General features: G+C 40.2%; 2 protein-coding genes across 4 annotated transcripts in view; one reads left to right on the forward strand and one right to left on the reverse strand.

Annotated features, from left to right (window-relative positions):
- The first annotated feature begins 406 nt into the window (after positions 1-406).
- LOC116732694 (cysteine and histidine-rich domain-containing protein 1) lies at positions 407-10,969 on the forward strand. The gene is made up of 11 exons (XM_032583021.1): positions 407-2,613; positions 3,578-3,627; positions 3,706-3,762; positions 4,924-5,078; positions 5,523-5,626; positions 7,317-7,369; positions 8,996-9,066; positions 9,711-9,813; positions 9,896-10,015; positions 10,143-10,202; positions 10,306-10,969. Exons 1-11 carry the CDS (start codon positions 2,550-2,552, stop codon positions 10,768-10,770), a joined length of 1,302 nt encoding a protein of 433 aa, XP_032438912.1. The 5' UTR covers positions 407-2,549; the 3' UTR covers positions 10,771-10,969.
- A 1,476-nt stretch (positions 10,970-12,445) lies between these two features.
- The window catches only part of LOC116732696 (diacylglycerol kinase eta), a 78,495-nt gene continuing 69,091 nt past the window's right edge, over positions 12,446-21,849 (reverse strand). For all 3 annotated transcript variants that reach the window (XM_032583024.1, XM_032583023.1, XM_032583025.1), the window contains 12 exons: positions 21,707-21,785; positions 21,303-21,410; positions 20,913-21,009; positions 20,694-20,801; positions 19,799-19,912; positions 18,779-18,913; positions 18,062-18,225; positions 17,856-17,961; positions 17,553-17,642; positions 16,900-17,013; positions 16,689-16,803; positions 12,446-15,863 (listed from right to left, as the gene is read on the reverse strand). In XM_032583024.1, the coding sequence (XP_032438915.1) occupies positions 15,811-15,863; positions 16,689-16,803; positions 16,900-17,013; positions 17,553-17,642; positions 17,856-17,961; positions 18,062-18,225; positions 18,779-18,913; positions 19,799-19,912; positions 20,694-20,801; positions 20,913-21,009; positions 21,303-21,410; positions 21,707-21,785 (1,283 nt within the window). In that variant the 3' untranslated portion in view covers positions 12,446-15,810. The remainder of the gene's footprint in view (positions 15,864-16,688; positions 16,804-16,899; positions 17,014-17,552; positions 17,643-17,855; positions 17,962-18,061; positions 18,226-18,778; positions 18,914-19,798; positions 19,913-20,693; positions 20,802-20,912; positions 21,010-21,302; positions 21,411-21,706; positions 21,786-21,849) is intronic.

Raw genomic sequence — 21,849 nt, forward strand, 5'->3', positions numbered from 1 at the left:
ATGATGACTGGTGGAGAGACATGCTGAAAATGCCCATCTAAGTTCTTCACACGAGTGAAACGGTTAAGTTTTTATAATATACAAAATAACAAAACGCATCTCAGGAAGATCTGTTATGAGATTTTACGTTTGATTTGGACAAATTGATCTTTTCTGCAGATCATAATAAATTAGAAGAACTTTGATTTACAAATTGGACTGTGTGTGGTTGAATATAAGACACATATGAACTTTTGCAGTTTTCCTTTAGCTTTAAATTAAAATCCAAATCTTCAACTGAATTGAGGTCCAGATGAAATTATTCAAATAGTTTTTTGAGGGGTTAAATACCCCAAAAGTAAAAATCTTTTCTCATGTTTTAGAAGTTTCACCATTATTTCTCAGCTCAGACGAAACATTAAAAACAACAAGCCTGCGTAATAAAACCGTTGTAAACAATGCAGCAGCTTCTCTGCCGCAACACAATGGCCGGTCTGAAGAAAACGCTTCACTCGGCCGTTTTACAATCGGCAACAGAACGGCGCATTAAGTTTCAGTGGAGAGGACGACTGTGACCCATCTCCTCCGGCCTCGGCCGTCCGCCACGCTGCGCTTCACCTGGCTGAGCTTCACACAGGAGAACAAAACAGCTGAAACCTGCACGACAGAATGAAACCATCTGCACACCCGTCTCTTTGTACGCCGTCACGAAAAGAAATTGAACCGTCCTTTTCAGGTTCCCGTCTCGGTTTAACGCGTCCAGATCCGATCAGCTCTGCCGCATCCTTGTTTGTTTTGTGTATATTTGTGTATATAATCTTCTGCTGTAAACCTGGGAACACGTCTGGCTTTTCTGTTATTCCAGCAACACTTAGTCAGTGAAGGATTAAAATGGCTTCCAGACAGATGAGGCTGTTTGTCTACGTCTGTTCCTAAGTGTGACGCATTCGGCCTTATTTCTGTGTTTGGAGTTTGTGACTGGACGCCTTAACTAAAGGGCCCATCTCTGCAGCGTTCCTGTGCTGAGTGAATGCTCTGACCTCCTCCAGAGGCTGGTAGTTTATCTGAGTCCTGGATAAAACACACTAATCACTCATAACACGGCGGCCACTGACAAGTTCATGCTTCAATAGGTTCTCCTGGGAAAACCTGCATCCTGACTTTCTCATGAATGTCGCCACCAACAGAGCCTTGAACCCTTTTCTCATTTTTTGTCCTGTTTCAACCTCAAACGTCAATGGGTTTTATGAGGGACTAAAACAAAGTTATGCTTAACCCTTTAGAGAAAGAAATGTATCAAACATTGTTCTAACCAAACCTTACAGGTGGATCAACCAAAGGGAAAAGGCGCTTTTAACCGCGGTCACACTTTTAACATGAACAAATTGGCAGTAGTGTAAGTGACCCTTTTAAATTCCTGTCACAAAATTTTTTTCCACTAGTTCTGGAAACTAGAACTAGTTTCTAGTACAGCCTTTGAATTTTACCAAAGGTTGAACTCTGAGCGTTGAGGGCTTTTATGTTGAAGGCCTCAGATTTCAGTTCTTCCCCTTAGTGAAGAACACTGTGACTGTGAAACATATTTGCCAAAAAAACCCAAAAGGTCTTAATTATTGTATTATTGTAGCAGAGAACGGAGACAAAAATCATAACTTCCGGATTAAAGAGTCTAAACTTGAATTATTTGAAGATCAGAAGAGAGAACACCTCACCTCCTTAGCAGCTGTGAAGCACAGCAGTGGAAGTGTCATGGTCTGGAGATGATTTGCTCCAACATGAAGTCTTCAGCGTATCAGAGGGCGCTTGAAGAAAACCCTAGACTACCTATGAAAATGTTAACTTTCACAGAAAGAAAGAATTGGACCCTGCAACACGACAATGACCTAAAACGTTCCTCACCCAGAAACCGCTTTAATAGGTTTAATAAGTGAATTGTTGTCGTTGTAATGTGTGTTTTCTAGGTAACGACAACAAAAACCCCACAGAGAGAACATTTAAAGCTCTACAGAGCCTAACTAGGAAGAGTGTTGGATCAGTCTCAATGCGGCCTCTCTTCAGCATCCTTCCTTTGGACTCGGTGACAGCTGGAACAAACGCATCTCGGAGTTTCTTTAACAGGTTAAAACCTCTGAAGGCTCGTCGTTTCACTGATGTGGCGCTGATCCAGGAGCAGAAAGTGACAGAGATCCAGAAGCTGTCAGCCTCACCGCGGCAGCCGCTGGCTCCGTCACACCAGGCCCGTATGCGGCAGCTGATGTCGACCCCCGCCTTCAGATAAGTCGTGACAGCTGTAAATTGAGAGGGGGCGAGTGGAGGAGAGGAGGGAACTGCTATTTTTATCTCCCATTCAACCGGGCCGAGAAGCCGTCTCTCTCTCTCTCTCTCCGTCTCTGCAGAAGGCTGTCGGACCTTCTGGATCTCTCCTTTCTGCCTCAGCGGAGAACCTTCTGGAGACCGGGGCGCGGCATTAAGACCAGCAGACCCTGGTCTGGGGAAGGATTTCAGCGGAAACGAACGGATCGTAAAGACAGGGAGGGAAGAAGACATCAAGAGACACCAACAGGCCCAACATGGCTCTGCTGTGCTACAACAAAGGCTGTGGGGAGAAGTTTGACTCCGACAAGAACAAGGATGGTGAGCTCCTTCTGCCTGGTTTGGTCGTTCTCTGCCCAGCTCGTTGCGTTATAGTTGACTTCGTAAAGAAGCTCTAATCTTTTCTGCTTCTCCTACTTCTGAGGAGCCATCACAAAGTTTTCAAGTTATCCTTTTCGCTGAAGTCAAGCACATGTGACCATGCTTGTGTATTTTTTCTGGTGTTGATGTTCAAATCAAATAGAAATTGCTGGCAGAAATATGCAAGATATGTAAAGAGCAAGTGATTGGATTGAATTTTGTTGGAAAACAGAAAAGCAAAAGGCTAGAGTGCGCGGCATGCGGCCACGTTTTTGTGGAAGGACTCCAGGGCCTGGAGATCCTTATATGGGACATCCATCACCTCTACACAGCCAGGACCATGTGTGTGTTTGAGTGTGGGGGTGTGAAGCAGGTTTTTATATCCTCGTGGGGACCTACTTCTGTCTACATTGTGGGGTTGTGGGGACCACTGCTCCTTGTGGGGACATTTTCTTGGTCCCCATGAGGGTAAATCTTGTTTTTGGGTTAGGTGGTAGGGTAAGGGTTAGTGTTAGGGTTAGGCTGTAGAAAATTAATGGAAGTCAATGTAAAGTCCCCACAAGTCATGAAAACACAAGTACTTTTATAGTGTGTGTGTGTCTCTGCGTGTGTGTGAACAGTTGTTGGGTCCTGCTGACTGTGTGGGGAACTATATGCAGACTAACGTTTCCTTTCCCTGCTTGTACCCGTTTCTGAAAAAAACTTATAAAAAACCTCAAATCTGCTGAAACACTGAGTTCCTTTAAATCAAGGCTAAAAACCCACCTGGAACATTGATCAACATTTTTGAGGTGTATTTGCTTGATTATTTTGATGATGGCAAAATGTAATGTTTATTACTTGTTTCATAATTGGTGACTGCATAATGTTTTCATGATTTGAACTGCCTTCTACAAATAAGCTTGTCTTCCCTCCCCAACAACAGATTCCTGCCTCTTCCATCCAGGAGTCCCCATCTTCCATGACGCCCTGAAGGTGAGCCGATCTCCAGGCCCGCGCTGTTGGTCCAGAACGTAAACAGCATCGCTCCACAAATGTGTGTCTTGTTTTCAGGGTTGGTCCTGCTGCAAGAAGAGGACGACGGACTTCTCAGAGTTTCTCTCCATTAAGGTAGCAAATAATAAAAAGCACATTTCATTTGAGATTATTTAAGAGTATTTGGAGAGTGAGCAAGGGAAGCTACCAGTAGATATTCAGCTCCTTTTGATGAAACTTTAATCAAGCAGATGGAGAAAAAGAAAAAAAAAAATATCCGCTGGAGAAAAACTGTTTCATGTAAAAAGAAGTGAGAGAAAAGCGTTTTTGACTTGCACCAGTCGGCGATGAAATGAACCACACGCTCCAGTGAAACCAGTGGATTACTCTAAAAAATAAAAGAGAGACTTCATGTAGCTTAATGTATCAAAACAAAAAACACTAACAAACATTTGAAGAAATATAAGTTAGTGAACAAACTAATTTAAACCAACTAAATTTAAGGGCTATTCCACTTTTTTAAGGAATCTGGAATCTTTGATGATCTTAAGTTGAAAATGTGAAACATTTAGACTGGTCAAAGCTAAAATGTTTTATTCATCGCTGGACAGTCTTTATTTTATTTGTGAAAATAGACCCAAAAAAACTGGATTTTTAAAGTTTTTGTGATGTTAGATGGAAATAAGAGACACAACTGCTGACTAAAACTGAACAGACTCATTGAGTCTGACAAAGGTCTTGTCACTTTTGCCTGTTTTCCTGGTCTTCTGGAATTATGGTTACAGAGACTTTATACTCCATTGTAACTATTGTTTTGTTTATTTTAGATATTTAAACTGTTTTACAATTACATTGTAAAATGTCGTTTATGAATTAAATTTTTTTATTTTAGAGATGATGTACCGAGTTTACATTATTTTTACTTTTTCAACTAATATGTATGTTGAAAATGGTCTCAAAAAACAATATTTTTGTTTATTTCAATCATTCAGTTCATCGTTCAACCGATAAACTGTTGGACAATTTTGGGTCCAACAAAATCGTCCAACTATCCAATGATACTGCCACCAAGTTTCTGATTAACTTTACATTTGTTATCAGCAAAAACCTCCATGTTTGAATGCAAGAATTCTATTTTCAAATGATTTACATTTACCAAGGATTCAATTATATGTGACGTCATGGCAGAAGAAATCAGTAATTAATCGTTTTTATCCGTTAAAGTCGGATGGAAACATTTAAGCTTGGCCAGAGAAAAAAAAAATAACTGCTAACTATGGATGCGTTCACCTGCAGGGCTGCACCCGTGGACGCCACAGTGACATGAAGCCCCAGGAACCTCTGAGGCCCGATGTGTCGTCGGATAAGAGCGAGGCGAAACCCGCCAGTGACCGGGAGATCATCTACCAGGGCCCCAAATCTGCCGAGGCGATGCAGAAAGAGAGACCCAGGTGAGGGATGGAGCTTCCACCTCTGAGGTGTTTTCAGTTTGCTCAGACATCCCTGTTATTCATCCAGACAGGTCAGGGTGAGGTTGGCTGCAGCGTACGTAGAGTAATAAATAATCCTCCATAAGCCTATCCTGATGTATATTTTGCTGTTAACAGAAGTGTGTGTGTGTTTGTACCAGGTTTTTATATCCTCAAGGGAACCTATTTCTGTCTACAATGTGGGGTTGTGGGGACATTTTCTTGGTCCCCATGAGGGAAATTGTTGTTTTTGGGTTAGTGGTTAGGTCTGTGATGGTTGGGTTTAGGGTAAAGGTTAAAGTAAGGGTTAGGTGATGGATAGGGTTAGGATTATGGTAAGGGCTGTAGAAATTAATGGAAGTCAATGGGAAGTCTCCACAAGTGATGAAAACCCGACGGGGTGTGCATGTGTGTGTGTCTACACAGCGCAGACCAGCCCATGACCAAGTTGCCCCACAAAGTGTCAGCGTCTCTCATTCAGGCGCTGGAGAAACTGGGACTGGACAGGAGCGCAGAGAGCGAGAAAAAAGGTCAGTCCTCCTGAAGGCGACTTGAACGTCTCAAGAGAACCGGGAGCAAAAATCCACATTTCAGCCTTAAAGCATGCGCTGTCACAACAGAGCTGAAGATTAAAGCAGTGTTTCAGTTTCTCAGCTTCATTTCTTTTAAAGGAATGAGGATCATCACGTTAACGTTGATTGAATCCAAATCTTTGCTCAAGTTTTAGAGCACGGTGTCTGCTCATCCGTAAAAACATCTTCAAATTAAGGCCTTAAAATGTCTTAAAATCATTGTGAACTTTCATCACATTTTCTCATGACAGGACTAATCTTGTATATTCTATGGGGGTTTTTTTCTTGCTGGACTTTTCTGTCGAGCAAAAGTTTGAGTCACACGCAGAGATCTTTATTACAATACGTGAGGCTGTTGAGGCTAGCGCTAACTAGAAAGGGTCAATTTATCGCCCGTTTGCTCTACAATGTTTGTCTTTGCTACCAGTTCACTTCTGTTATGAGCATTCTGTGCAGATAAGCTAGGAAAAAATAAGCAGTTTTCTTGTACAGTTCTGTTTTGATACAGGTCTTAAATTTCATTCATAATAGCTTTAAAAAGCTATAAAAACTTCTTTTTTTTTTAAAGCTTTCTAAAGTTTGTTCCTCTGGTATTTGTATTTTATTTCTACATTTCACTCTACAGCTACATATTTTTTGATAGAGCAACACAAACTAATGAATAATTGTGAAGTTTAATATAGTATTTTATATTCTGCTAAAGAGAAGCATTCAGTCAGCATGATACTGCCACCACCATGTTTCAATGGCGATTCTGTGTTCGGATAAATGTGTGGCGTTAGCATGTAGCATCGAATTTCCACAATTAATTTACACTAAAATTTTTGTCTCTACTTTGAAAGCAATGTAAAAATATTGTTTTCCATAAACATTCCAGTAAGAAAAATACATCACTGGGGTGTGCTGTGGTGGCGCAGGGGGTTAGCACGCCCCACGTTTGGAGGCCTTAGTCCTCGACGCGGACGTCGCGGGTTCAACTCCCGGTGTCTTCCCCCCTCTCCTCACCCTCCTTCCTGTCTGCCTACTGTGGAAAAAATACGAGCCACTAGCGCCGCAAAAACTCTTTGGAGATAAAATAAAAAATAAATACATCACTCTTATTTTTACATATTTTTTTCTTTTAAATTCTAACACATAACATGGTTCTTTAAAAATGACATCTAGTTTTGCTAAGTTGTCTTTTTTTTTTCTTTCTGTGGCTCTAAACGGCTTCCTTTACCCTTCCAGGGTAAAATGGCTGCTGTTTGTTTTCTATCAAACCTCTGAGGCCTTGACCGAACAGCTGCATTTATATCAAGACTAAATTACACACACAATCACTAATCAGTTGCCGTCTGAAGGTAATCATTTGGTTCAGACTTTATCTGCAGGCGTCAAAGTGAAGCGACCGAATACAAATGTGTGCCACACTACGTCTGTAATCTCTAGTTGGAATGTCTAGGTTTGGCGGTATTAATATGTCAACACTGGATTTCATTCGTAATTCAACAGTTTAGTTCAGTCCTATCCTTCAAGCCTCCCAGAAACTCTTTATCATTCTGCACCTGTATGCTGAAAGATCCCTACATCTTTTTTCTCAAAGACAATGTGTTTGAAACTAGAATGAAACAGTCCTCACCCGTCCCTCTGTCATTGTTTCGTCTCACAGAGAGCGAGGACGTTATGCACGGGACGCGCTGCAAGAACACAGGCTGCAAAACAGTGAGTGTCTGGTGTGTGTGTGTGTGTGTGTGTGTTTAGGTGGCGTCTCTGGCATTCCTGCCCAGGCCCAAAATAGTCGTTGATCTGACATCAGCAAAAGCTGAGAAATTCATTATCTGCAGCGGTGGCTGATGTCTGCACATGGGAGGAAACTGCAAGAACTGCAGAATGCAGTGATTTTACATTAAGGCTTCCTATTGGCACTGAACTATACTTGAGTTATTTTAATTCAATATCAAGGCAACGTCTGTATATAACCTTCTTTTACTGAGCTCCGTTTAAATGTCAGCCTCTAGCTGTATTGTAGTCAAGATCAAGACTTTTAGGGACTGAGACCATTGATATATATTATATAATTATGAGGTAATTATAAGTCAAGACCAGTGCCCCACTCTGATAGGTGACGTTAGCTTGTGCACAAAGCTAACGTAACGTGACAGCTGTCAAGAAATGGAAGCCTTGCCCTACAGCTTACAGTATACTGTACATATGTAGCTAATTTAATATGTATAGCAAATATTGACTAAATCTCTTTGTATGACGGCCGGGTAGAGAGTTTTAGTACAGAGGCAGATTGTTAAAGTTAGCTTAGCTAGCATTGCTAGCTCAACTTATATATAAACTTTCCTCTCGTTGTTTTCCCTTTCTAAGTGACAATAAAAGTTCGCTCTAGTCCCCACAATCTCTGAAGTCGCTGTATTCTTTCTTCTGGATGTTGTTTTACAAATATGTAGACTTTATAATGTAGCAGCCAAAACTGTATTGACTTCCTCCAGCTCCCATGGGGATGGTGACCGAGGCAACAAAAATATATTAGCATTGAGTCACATTATTGCTTGGATAGGAATCTGCACTTTGTCTTTATTTATTAGCATGAAAGAAAGCATGCTAATAAATAAATTGAAAAATGTTCTGACAATTTAGTTATATTTCCACGTATTAAAATGTATGTAGTTCTCCTGAACGTATGAAACCGAGACAAGACCAAATGTGAGACCTCTGTGTTTTTACAAGAGAGTTAGTTTTACAACATTTTGTACCATTTGTAAAATGCAAAATCCAACCCATTAATCACTCTTATACTGACATAGTTTTGAACCACTTTGTGTTGATCGATCATAAATCTCTAAAACGCAGTGAAAAAGTTCAACCCGTCTATGGAAGGAAATTTATTTCATGCACAGGGATGATTTTTATCTACAATTTTTTTTCCCTCAGCTAATCAACAAAAAAGGTGTATTAATAGTTAAAACTACAAAAGCACACAGGTTCTGGTAAATACAGGAAAACAAACACTGCTGTATTTCAACTTTCTTCCTAAGGCTTTTGAACCTGTAAGGTTTAATCGCTCCATCTAGTGGACATATGTACTAACAGCAACATCTTTCAGTGACATTTTAAATAAATTGCTGGTTAGAAAGTGGACCACTGGAACTGCACAGGCCTGCATATGTCAGAGTTTCAGGTTTATGCAAAGGCGCAGTTGGTCTAAAAGTGCACATCTGGATTAGAAATTTGTAAGTCTCAAGATTGAGACAAACACTCCTGGTTGCTGACCTTATCCTGTGACTCAGGATTCATTGATCAACGCATCTCTGATCAATAGTGTCTCATCTGTTTGTTCAGGTCTATGAAGGCCCAGACACAGACATGGAGGTCTGCACCCACCACCCTGGAGCGCCCGTCTTCCATGAGGGGTAAGAAGGAAGGAATTCACTGCTGCGTGTTTCCCTCTTGTTTGCTCAACGGCTAATCCATTATTCCAACATCATAATATTTGCATGGCTCCGCTCTCAGACAGCAGCTACATGGCTTCTATAAAGCAAGAGTGTGAACAGTGTGAAGGTTGTGAGAGGAAAGCAAGAAAGGAGGCAGCTGAAATGAGAAACAAACATTTCTGCAAGTTCCACCAACTTAAATTTAAGACCTTTGAAGATCATTATGAATGACTTTTAAGGGCTATATCTCCATAATTTCATCTAGCCAACTGCATCCGTCCATGGATAGATGCAAAAAAAAGCTACCTAGTTAGCTAATCAGCAGCTAATTAGCAGTAACCTCAACCATCTCAAGTCAAAGAATGCAATTAAGATGTTTGCGAGTAACTAAAATTTTTCTAGGAGAAAAAAATATACATAAAAGTACATAAATGGTCTCGACAAAATTAAATTTAAGACCCGTGATCAACATATTAAACGCTTGCTTTGTAAAAATTAATTTAAGGCATTTTAATGCCTTAATTTTAGATATAAGACTTTGAGGAAGTGAATTGTTAGTGCATCGTTGTTTCTGGTGTTCTTCCTGCTCCGGATCAAACACCTGCTACGATTTCTTCATCTAGGTACAAATACTGGAGCTGCTGCTGCATAAAGACAACAGACTTCAACGCGTTCCTGGACCAGAAGGGCTGCACCACGGGGAAACACCGCTGGGTTGCAAAGCTGGTACACACACCACCTACATCTGAGCGGAAACAGGAAGAAGCTCTGTCTCTCCGTGAATAATTTATGTTTTTTATGTTCTCAGGATAAGAAGAAAGTGGCATGTCGACATGACTGGCACCAAACTGCAAACACGGTCGTGGTAACAATTTACGCCAAGAACTCAAATCCTGATTTCTGCAGCATAGAAGCAAATCCAACAGTGGTGAGCAGCGGGAATAATCATTCAGTGTTGATACAGACGTGACAAAAAAAAATAAATGCCCAGAATTATTCATGAAATCAGATCCATGAACTTTTATGGAGTTTCACTTCTGTTTCCTGTCTTGCAGCTCGTATGTCAAATCCAGTTTGAGAACAAGATTTTCAAGAGAGAATTCCACTTCTGGGGGGAAAGTATCACTAACAACCTTTGATAAAGTTGTAGTTATTGGCCCAGGCAACCGTTTCTTTAACTAGAAACCGATGCTTATCTGTTTTGTAATGATTTTTCAGGTGATCGATGCCAAACAGAGTTCGGTCAACATGGTCCCGTCTAAAGTGGAGATCACGCTCCGTAAGGCCAACCAGGTGTCCTGGGGCAAACTGGAGGACCCGAACTACACGCCAGAGCCGGAGCCCGTCGACTACGACGTCGTCAATGACAACCAGGAGTCCCAGCAGCCCGACTGGGACATCGCCGACGACGACATCAGCGACTCGGACGAGGAGTGGGCCTACGACACGCCGCAGAACAAGAGCCAAGGGGGCGAGAGTGAAGAGCAGAGGAAGAGGAGGGAAGAGCAAGAGGTGCAGAATTTGAAAAGGAAGGAGGTGGAGGAAGAGATGAAGAGGCTGATGCAGGAGCAGAAGAGGGCGGAGGAGCAGAGGAGGAAGCTGGAGGAGCAACGGAGGGAGGAGGAACAGGAAGGGTATGAAGACATGCCAGACCTGGAAGATCAGGAGGCTGATGTGGAGTGAAAAAAACAAACAGAATTTTCCTCATTTTTAACATATTATTGGTTATTTAATGCCATTAAATGCTAAATACTCTAATTTTCCTGCAGTAACTTTATGTTATATCAGAGGCGTTTTTGAAGAATTGTAACTTTTTGTGGGTGATAAATCTTTTGATTATGCAAAAGACAATTATAGAAATAAATCTTTTTTATGTCTGCTTCTCTGTCTAAAGTTCTTTAGTATTTTTAGTTATAATGGACAAACTATGAAATTAATTAAAATAAGATCAGCACAGCTAATGTTAGTGAATGTTAATGTCGTTCTGTGTTGCTGTTGTTAAAGGAACGATTCCACAGCTGTATGTTAGAAAACGTAGCTCAACATTGAGACACTATTTAGCTAAATGTTTAGCTGCAACAAAAATTGTGGCTGTTCAGCTAAATATTCTGTCATTTATCTGAAAAGCCTGTAAACCTTCGGTAAAATGTTTAGCTGAAGCTAAAGGATATGTATTATATATATATAGTAAAATATTAAGCTAAATATTTTAATATTTAGAGAGCTTTTTATGCAAAACTGACTCTTTTCAGATTCACATTATTCTGGTATACCCTCATCAGAAAACATACCTGGAGGGATGTTTTGATTCTTTCTTGGATGTCTGAGAAATCCTTGAATTGTCCATGGAAACCATTCTGGGGTGCCTAAACGCTTGCGCATGAAAAGTGCCGCCTATTATCCAAAGCTCCCAACCCACAGAGCAACTCTGCTCCTATAAACTAGTGGCAGCAGCAATTAGCAAACACCTGTTGGTGTAACGCTCTAAGAATGGATATAAACGGCATCATGGAGATGATTAGTGTTGGAAGCTTCTTAAAGAGACAGGCCAAATTCAAGGCATCAAATATGACTATGATGCCAAGTCACATTTCTTTTAAGTTATTCTTTTACATATACAGCATTTTCATAAATTAGTCAAGCATTAAACATGACTGCAGTTTGAAAAAGAAACGTCTAAGTGAGACTCTACGATCCATATCTGAGCACAGAACGGAAAGAGTGAAATGATGTGAAGCTGGAAGCTCAATGACTCAGTGTCCTTTATTCCTACAGCGAGCACTTAAGATCTGCAGCTGCTGAGTCATGCTTGGATTGTGTGTCAGCACTTTGTTTTCATCAGGAAAGGCCTGCGGTGCATCTGTGAGTCCAACCTACACAGCCCTGCTGGCCTTGAGAGAGCGACAAACGCAACATGCTGAGACATTGTATGGCAAAAGCTCAATTTAAACAAAAACTGATGACAAAACGGCTTAGTAACATGGAGTAGGAGTGATTCTCTACAGGACTGTGTTTTTAAAGCTTTAATAATACAAAAAATAGTTTCCGGTTTTGATTACGTTTGTCGCTAATCAGAAAAGCTTAGAGGGCCACAGATTTGGATTAAAGTATGTTCATATTTTAGAGTGGCCCCGATCTCTCTCTATATAAATATAATTTAAAATCTATACTTTAAAATTGATGTTCACAATATGATAGAAATACATAAATATTGGAGTAGCTAGCTAAACCTTTTAAAAGCTACATGAGGTACATTCATGTTACGTCCTCATCTTTATGTCTGAAAGCAAAAAAAAAAAAAAAAGGTTCTTGTCACTTTAAATTGTACAAAATTCAACATGACAAAAAGACAGAACTGTCACACTTCAATAATTCATTTAATCTCCAGAGGGCTGCACTGACTTTGTCTCTGTTATACACCGCACATGATAGCACACGAAAACACCTCGAGGTCGAGAGTCTGGCTTACTGCACAGTCGCTGCTGCACCAACGCCGTTAAACATTTTCCATCTGCACATTTCCTCCGCCGGCATTTTCACTGCAGCTCCAGCGATTGGAAGAGTTTCCATCCAAATCCCCGTTTTTTGCATTTTGAAAACAAATTACACAAAATCTAGAAAAAAAAAAAAAAAGACAATCTTTGAAAAGAAAATCCAAAAGACAGTCAATAAAATGATTCTTAAAAAACAAACAGGCAACCAGTTTTTTTTTTGTTTTTTTTTTTACAAAATGGCTTTCATACCTCAACATCTTGGTCATCGTTTTCAGTACAGGATATTGTAATCAAACTGAAAAACTGAAAAGCACTCAAAGATTGGCTCGACAGCGGCTGAACACCTCGGCTGTGTAAACGACTCATTTATAATCCATAAATAACACTGGACAGTTTCAATATGTAGACTTAAAATTTTCAGAATAATTACAGTTTTCAACATCTTTTAAACTGCGCGAGGACATCATCACATCATTTAAAACCACCAACGTAATAAACGTTGGTTTTTACATCTGTATTTATGATTGGTTATATATTACATTTTACCAGCACATTTGTATCCATATACAATATCTTAAATATCTTTTCATCAAATCAATTTTTAAAAAAATTCACTCAAAATTTCAACACACGCACATATGCAAATGTTTGTTGTTGGTTTTTTTTCCTATTAAGTTTGTGTCGTTGTAAAGTGCAAGGCAAAGATACAGTAAACTTTGAAATGTACGACACACAACGACTTTTGCATCTGAGGCGTGTCAAAAGCTTGCACACACACGCTTTCATACACACTCTTACCGACGCACCCCCCCTCCCCCCACACACACACACACCCACACACACTTTGTTAAGTCTTAAACCCAAAGTACAGACTTGGCACAACAACCACTAAAGCCTCTAAGGTTTTGAGCGTGTAGCTGGCACACTATGGACACAGTAGCACAATCCTACCACAGCTGAACATCTACAGCGCCTCACAGTGACTACTTCCCATCAGGAGTTTAGCCTGATTCATCTGAACAAGTAACCAAAATGAATAGCCGTTTTTTTGTTTGTTTTCACCTAGTAGAAATGCTAGTAGCATAGCTAATGTATGTGACTTTTAATTTGAAGCAGAAAAACTTAACAGTTTAAGTTAAATTTATGAATCCAGAATTTTAACACTTAAATCAATGTAAGCTAAATAAGAAAAAAATATGGAACGGCTAATTTTGTGCCTCGCTTTAAGCTAGCTTGCGAGTTAAGTAAGCTAATTCTACTTAGCCATTAAATTTCTTAGTACATTATCACATCTAAAATGTTCATGTTGTTACTCCAACTGTATATCTATATTTTTACTGATGGTTATGAAACAAAAAAAAATTCAACATATTGGTTTAAACTCCTATGTAAATAAGATATGGCAGAAAGTGACGAATTAGCTAATTCATACCTCGCAGTTTATTTTACTTTCTACTCAATATCAAAGTCTATATAACATGATTTAGGGTCTGCTAGTGCAGGAAGTAAGCTAGCGGTCAACAGGTAATCTTTGAGTGTCGTGACTGTAAAGCAGCCAGATGCAGGCTAGCTGATAGTCTGACAAATAACGTTAAGTACTCGTTGTTTTCTTATTAGAAAAACAGCAACAAGGTATCATTTTTAGAATTTAAACAGCGAGTAAATTTAGAGGAACTTTGCATTTTGACACGTCTAAAGTGTCCAAAAAAATAAATCTCACATGAAAATGTTGTCACTTTTAAATGGTAATTAGGAAGTCTATGAAACCTACAGTATATTTTAGTAATTTAAGCCAAATAGCAACGATGCTCTGGTCAACAGAAGCTCAAAAAATATTTACTAAGAATAAAAATTGTTCAACAATGGTCCTTCTGTATGTTCTCAAAAACTAGCATGGCGTTCACAAATGTAGCTGGTCTCAACAAGCAAGCTAAAATGTGCCACTCTGAGGCCATTTCCACTGTGAGGCGAAGAAAGGCTTGGCGTGCATGCAGGGACACAGAACGGCGTCTATATGAACTTTTCAAAGGGGGAAGCAGCAAAGCCAGGACAGCTTCACAGATAACCATTAGGAAAATAAGGTGTCCAAAAAAATAGATATATATTTGTCATAATAATAATAGCTTTTAACCACAGACAAGGCAAAAAAAAAAATCAAATACACATTAGTTCTTATTCTAATATTTAGTATACAATCATGTAGTATGACAAAGTAAGAGCAACACACTGAGAAGCTGTTGAGGTGTATCAAAGTGTCCTCCTGTAAACACCGTCACCAGACAATGGCAGAAAAAGATGGACCTCACCGAGTCATTTCGTCCGGCGCTGCTCCTCACAACGGTTCTGAATTCAAGTGTAAGACACGCACAGCAGGGGGAGAGTTCACTCCCACGTAAGTCACACAATAAAGCCCAACGATGTACTTCTAAACCCCGCTGAGTTCTCCACAAAATGACTCACACTTGTTTTTTTTTTGTTTGTTTGTTTTTTGTTTTTGCGGCGGAATCGAAGAACCACTTTAATAGGACGACAACAGAACCGCCGCGGAGCCGAACAGAACAGCATCTTAATTCACAGGTTATTAAAAGTCCACACAAGTACATTCCTTAGGATTTTTTTTTTTTTTTTTTTGCAACATTGAAGATATTTTCCAGTTCAGCAGACGATAAAAGCTGAGACATCTCAGTTTGTTCATTTTTGTTGATTTTGTTGCCGTGGGGAGTTCTCATGGCAGTAGCAACAAGAAATAAATATGCAGTCCGAAGGCGAGTCAGAAGTTTGACATATAAAGAAGAAAAAAAACAAAATAAAAAAAAACAACCCTAGATTAACTTAGGATAAAAACTAAGGTTTACACCCGACATGCGAGGTGAGCACCACGTAAACGCATTTCCTTGTTTTCCCACTACCTGCATGGTTTCTTCTTTGACTTGCACTCAGAAATAAAAGCAAAATGGCGGCATTAAAGCAATGCCACGGAGAAACAGGCCCCACTTTTTTAAAAAAAGAAGAAATTGGGGGGAAAAAACACAAAAAACCTGCTGGTTTGCAAAAAACCAGATGACGAAGAAATAAAGCAGAGCAAAATGCTTAAAAGTAGGGAAGAAGGCATTACTTCAGTTTGTGACGCCTCTGGGAAGTCGAGGGGCCTCATGACTGGACAGGAAGCGGGTGAGAGGAGGTCGTGCCCTCTCCTGTTGGAGGGGGTATTAAAGAGAGGCGCAGGTTTTCAGTTGACTGAGGAATCTGCCTCAGTTGCTCCACTTTTAAGATCCCACGTTCCTGCAGAAAGCACAGAAAACAATTACAGCACAAAAAAAACACAACTTTAAATTAATTTTTAAAAAGTTTGTAAACTGTTGTCAAACTCTGTTAACGGAGCATTGTACAAACCAAACAAAAAAAAAAAACACACAAGAGAAACCTACGATATCCCATAAAAATGCTGGAAAAGAATATTAATTTTAAAAAGAACAAACAGATTGAAGACATTAGAAATCCTAAAATGACACCAACGTTTTTAACAGGTTATATGACGCAAAAAGTCAAAGAAAAACCCAAATATCATCTGCAAGGTTATCAAAATACAATGATGCAGCATTATTTCTCTGAAATGAAAACATTTATGTTCTTCACAAAGTCCAGCACAGAATCTTTTTATGTAAAAACATAAAATAAAAAATGGAGCCCAAAGAAATTGTAGAGGCTTCACTCTGGGTCCCCAGTCTGTCTTTATTGTGAAGTAGCTAATGGTGTTTTGCATATTTTGCTCTGAAACATAATATACATGTTTTCAAAAATCATATTTTTTTTAATCATATTTTTAAAGTATATATAAAAATTTGATTGCTAATAACGTAAAACAATTTTACTTTTACCACGGTGTGTATTTTTATTTAACATTTCTTTATTCAGGATTGTGATCAATTTCTATTTAATTCACTCAATGATAAATATGAATGTCTGGCTGGCCACAACTTGAGATATAGGATATAGAATAAATCTTTTAAATGCTCCTTTAATGATCTATTTTCTTACGTAATCCGACCTGGAAAACACTAGAGCTAAAAAAATCCACATTTGTCTTAAAAAAACTTGAGCTTTTACCTGAGAGAGAACTGTTGGACTTCTGCTTGTGGAGCTTCTCCTTCTCCTTCTTCGTTTTGGGAATAATCTTCAGCTTCATGCTGCTGGTGCCTTTACTGCTGCTCCGCACAGAGTCCTAAAAAGCAAACAGTGGGACTAGTCGATACACTCCCAGAACTCCCCCCCCCCCGACAGGCCGGTTCAGGACCGAGCGGCCTGTGATGACGCGTACCTCCTCGGAGCACTGCATGAGCGGACAGATCCAGTGGATGTCATCCAGCTTCAGCAGCTCAGCGCTCAGGTTGTTCAGGGTCAATCGGAGCTCTTCCTCCTCGGGAAAATCCGACTGAAAGAGAAGAGGAGGCGCTGGATTATTTGCTCCGTCTGAAAAGGTCAACATTTGCTTATATTCCTTCCTGTCCGGCTACAATGAGAGTCTTCTGAATAAATAGAGATTTAGGAGTTTTAAACAAAAAAAAAGTCATGGGAATTTTAAAAGAAAGTTATCTGCTGAAGAAGCCGAAGTGAAACTAAAACACTTGTTTAAGAGTTAGACTATGAGAAGAAAAAAAATATCTCTACAAAAAACCTTGCAGGAATACATCAGCATCTATAAAACGATGCTAGTTTTGGATGCAGAGATCAGAACGAGGAGGCTTTAAGGAAGAAGAAACAAAACTTGGGAGTTCATTGAAGGAGTAAAAAAAGTCTGAAACAGACACTCTCTAGTTCTCAACTCTACTTTTGTTTGTCTGCACAAAGTGCTTTTGTTTGGAAAGGCACACGTTCATAGATTAAGCTGCAGAGAACACAGGCTGAACAAAAACAGACTGCAGACGTTCAAATTGAAACGGAGACAGAACAGTGATGGAGCTGAACTCTTACCAGGAGCTTTCCGTCCAGCAGCATGCTGGTCTCAGCCTGGAGGACTTTACTGCTGTTGACGATCTCCACCGCCGTGCTGCGGCTCAGACACTGAAGCACAATAAAACAACCTCTAAATAAAACACTCAAATAATAAATCACCATTTCAACTGTTACGTTTCTAAACTCAACAAACGTTTGGAAATCGCTGCGTTCACAAAACCAGCGAGGTCAACAGACTGCAGTTCGACCCGAGAGTCAAACACACGGCTGAGAATCTGTCCCCTCTCAAAGCGGCCATCTGCGTCTCCGTGGCGGTCTCACCTCGTTGCTGGACACCTTGGCCTCGGTGAGCACCAGGGCGGTGGCGTTCACGGCGTGAGCCAGCTCCTGCTCCACCAGCTTGTGGGTCTTAGCCGCCTCGCGGATTCTAACGCGGAGGAGAGGAGAAAAAGTAGCAAAGTCATGATTGCTTAATTAAAGCGACACGACTGGTTACAGTACAGACGCTAGAAGCTAACGGCGCATACTTATTGATGAGCGTGTCGGCCACGATGCCCAGCTGCTGCACCTGGGCGCACTCCTCCTCGGTGAGGTACTCCATGGACTGCTGGGAGTTGAGGCGAGGCCTGGCGGCGCGGTAGCTGTCGATCTTCCTCTTGTCCTCCCACGACTTCAGCGTGCTCTCAAACGCCTGACCGGACGGAAACAAACGACAAAACTGATCTTCAATATTTAGAAAAGTTAAAGATATTCCCTCCATATGCTGCAATTTCTTGTGTTTAGTGATGGAATAACACTTCCTCTGATTTTTTTAAACGCTTGTTTACCGATCCAGATCTGTTTTTTGTTTAACATTCATAAAGCCTGTCGGTGTCTCATTATTTCGCCGGATCCGGGTCGTGCTTAAGGGGACTAACCAGTGAGCAAACACACTTTTGAGTGGCGAAGGAAACCATGGAAACAAACCGCCCAAACGCGCTCGACTCGAGAGAGAGAGCTCTCAAAGGTTTGAGCAACATGAAGAGGGAGCAAACAGAGAGAGGAAGGATTTGATTTAAGGAGTCCTGAAATAGAAAGGAAGAGTCAACAACATGAGCAGCAGACTCGGGACGATATCCAGCTGCAGACTCGTGACAGGAGACGTATTTCAGGCCATAATGCTCCGTCAAACTGTCTTCAGTTTTGTTTTTGTGTTTTTACAGAAATGCTAATATGTTTTAGTATATCTGGATGTGTGAGCTCACCCTGTCTCTGGTCAGCATCTGAGCACGGTTCTTGTGCACAATCTTGACGATGCCGGGCGGCTGGATCCAGGCTTCCCCGTCCACCTGCACCGGGACGCCCTCGTCCCCCAGGATGGTGATCTTCACCTGCCGACACTGAGAGCAACACGGACAAGGTCTCTCACCTGCGCCTTGAAAACACACACCTGCTTTAACAGTGAACTTGTCCACAGTTTCCTTGAGCCAACACTTAGAGATGCAGCATGAGACTTTTACATACTGAAGCTGGCAGTAGGTTAGAGCTGCAGCTAATGATTATTTAAGTAATCGACTGTTCAGACGATTGATTGATTAATCGGGTAAAGAAATTAGCACATTATGCAGATTTTTCATTGTAAGCATTTTCTTTGCAATATCAGAAATACATAAAAAAAATACAAGTAAACAAATAATTCAACTCATTTTTTTGAATAAGAAAATGTTAACATTTTATTGCCTAAAATGCAATTACACAGCTTTAGTGTACGCACAATCATTTGTAGTAAAAGACATTGTGGGGCTAATCTGTTGATTATTTTTTTGGATTAACTGATTAATAATTAGCAAGAGTGTTAGAGTATTTTTATACATAATTTTAACCTGATTGCTATGCTACTTTTTTTTTAATCTTAAATGCAAAAGTACCTTTTCTTGAATTGTTCCTCCCGTGAACGATTAATCGATTACTAATTCAGCTAACGATTATTTCAATTATCACTTAATCGAAATTAATCTGATTAATTGTTCTGTATATAAGCATTTTTTTAAGATGCACTTTTGTTCAAAATCATACAATCAAATTAACTGCAGTAAAACTTTACAGTGGATCTTTGAAATCAAACCTTTTGCTGACGATGTGCAACATTTTCTTCTTGCTCCCTGTTCACACACACTTCATTTTGTGGCTAAATTTACAGAATCCCTGCTGAAGAAAACCCTTTCCAGCTCGGCATCACGTGCATAGGAAAGGTTTCTCACACATTTATTTTGAGCCTCTGTTACCTGAGTGATGCGGTGGTGCTGCAGGTTGATGACTCTGGACATGGCCATCTGCATGCTCCCAAACACCGCCACCACCTCCAGCTTCTTATCGTCGAACGACGGCGCTCCAAAGTTCTGAAGACACAAATTATTCCGTTTTCAAAAGTGGTGCTGCTTTCGGCGTCGGTGGCTGTTGTTGAAAAATGAAGTCAGAGGAAACTTCAAAAGTTTCAATGCTGCTGTTTTTGAAAGAAACAGGAATCGGCTAAAGCTGGTGCAATGCACAAACAAACTCTTACAACGTATCTTTGGTCTCATTTCTGGCGCAAATATATGAGTCCACTTGAAATAAGACAAAATAAGCTGAATAACTTTTCAGAAAGATATAGGAGGTTGTTTCAGATAAATAATTATTTCAATAGAAGTGAAACAACCCGCCAGTGGAACAAGATATATTATGAGAAAAAAGTCTAGTTCCACTGTATTTCACTTCTAACTAATACTTTCGATCTAGTTTCTAGCGCAAATATATTAGTACACTGAAAATAAGACAAAACTAACTTTTCAACAAGATGTAGGAGCTTTTTTAATTCCTTACAATTCCTACAATAATTCCTTAATATTGATGAAAAGTACTAGTTAGAAGTGAAATAATCTGCCAGTGGAAAAATACTTTTTTCCCATACTTTGAGTTAAAATGTCTTATTAGATTATTTCATTTCTGGCTGCTACTTCTCATCAATATTAAGGAATTATTGACTTAAAGCAAGCTCTCATATCTTGCAGTGCTACTTGTTAGTTTTGCCTTATGTGAAGTGTGCTAAGATGTTTGCAGGTCCTGTGTTGCTGCTGCTCTGTGTCTCTAGTTTTCATGGGCACCTCTTCCGTTTCGAAGGTGTGGATGCTGATTGCTCACATTGTCCTCTTTGGTTCCTCCCCAGAAGTTGATTCCTCCTGCATAGCTGGGAATGTTGAGGACCGCCAGGCCCTGCAGGCTCGGCAGCGACATGGCAACGCCGTCACACTGTGGAAAGAGAAGAAGAGTTCAGGATGACAGGGGGAAAATGTGCTGATGGAAGCAGCTAAACTCGTGATTCTGCTCATAAGAAGTTATGATGAGCTGCGTCTGTCAGACCTCCAACTGGACTCTCTGCTCCAGGTTCTTGTAAGTCTTCTGGACCAGCTCTTTGGTCCCGAGGACTCCGTACCACATCATGTTTTTGGTGCGACTACTGCGGATTGAGAAGTCAAGAGGCAAGCATTCAAATTTACATTTCACTGAAGTCATCTGGTTTAAACATCAGAGATATCCTTTGAATCACATTTCTGTTAGAGGGATTATACCACGAAATCTGGAGGCAGTAACAACTTAAAACCTTAACAAAACAACTGCTGAATAAAAGAAAGTGAAAGAGGAAGAAAAACTGACTCGTTTGTTCAAATTTGAGTTTGAACATCTGTGAGTCTATGCGTGAAAACGACACAACAGGATTTGACTGCAAAGCGATTTGTCGTTGCTTCATACCTGCATTTTTTGGGATGCTCGTCCCTCTTGTTGTTGAACTCCAGAGAAATTTTGGCGTCCAGTCCGATGCCGAAGTAGTTATTCATCACACACTTCTCTGTGCACTGACTAGAGAAACATGCAGGTTTTTAGTTAATTCAGTTAAAGACCCATACCGCCTCGTTCACATTTTATCACCTTAAAATGCAAATATTTGTTTATTTTAATGGGGTTATATGTGATGAACACAAAGTAGTGAATAGCTAAAGTAGGCTTTTCAAAATGTTTCACAGATAGAATTTGCTCCATTTCATACAACTATAGAAAGTATTTCCTTTCAGAAGTCAAATTGCTGTTTTGTAATGAAAACTTTTGCTACTTTGTGTTGGTTTCTCCATTAGAGCTGGAGCTTGTGATGAACTTACACTGTGTCCTCGTTGAAGGTGACCGCGTTCAGACTTTCTGTTTTCTCCAGGACGATGGGCGAGGTGGGACTCAAACCTCCTGGACACAATAATCTGATTTTAATATCATGCATATCCTGGCTGAACATTTCTGGACTTATTAG

Source organism: Xiphophorus hellerii, chromosome 14 (assembly GCF_003331165.1).
Source record: "Xiphophorus hellerii strain 12219 chromosome 14, Xiphophorus_hellerii-4.1, whole genome shotgun sequence".
Taxonomy (NCBI): Eukaryota; Metazoa; Chordata; class Actinopteri; order Cyprinodontiformes; family Poeciliidae; genus Xiphophorus; species Xiphophorus hellerii.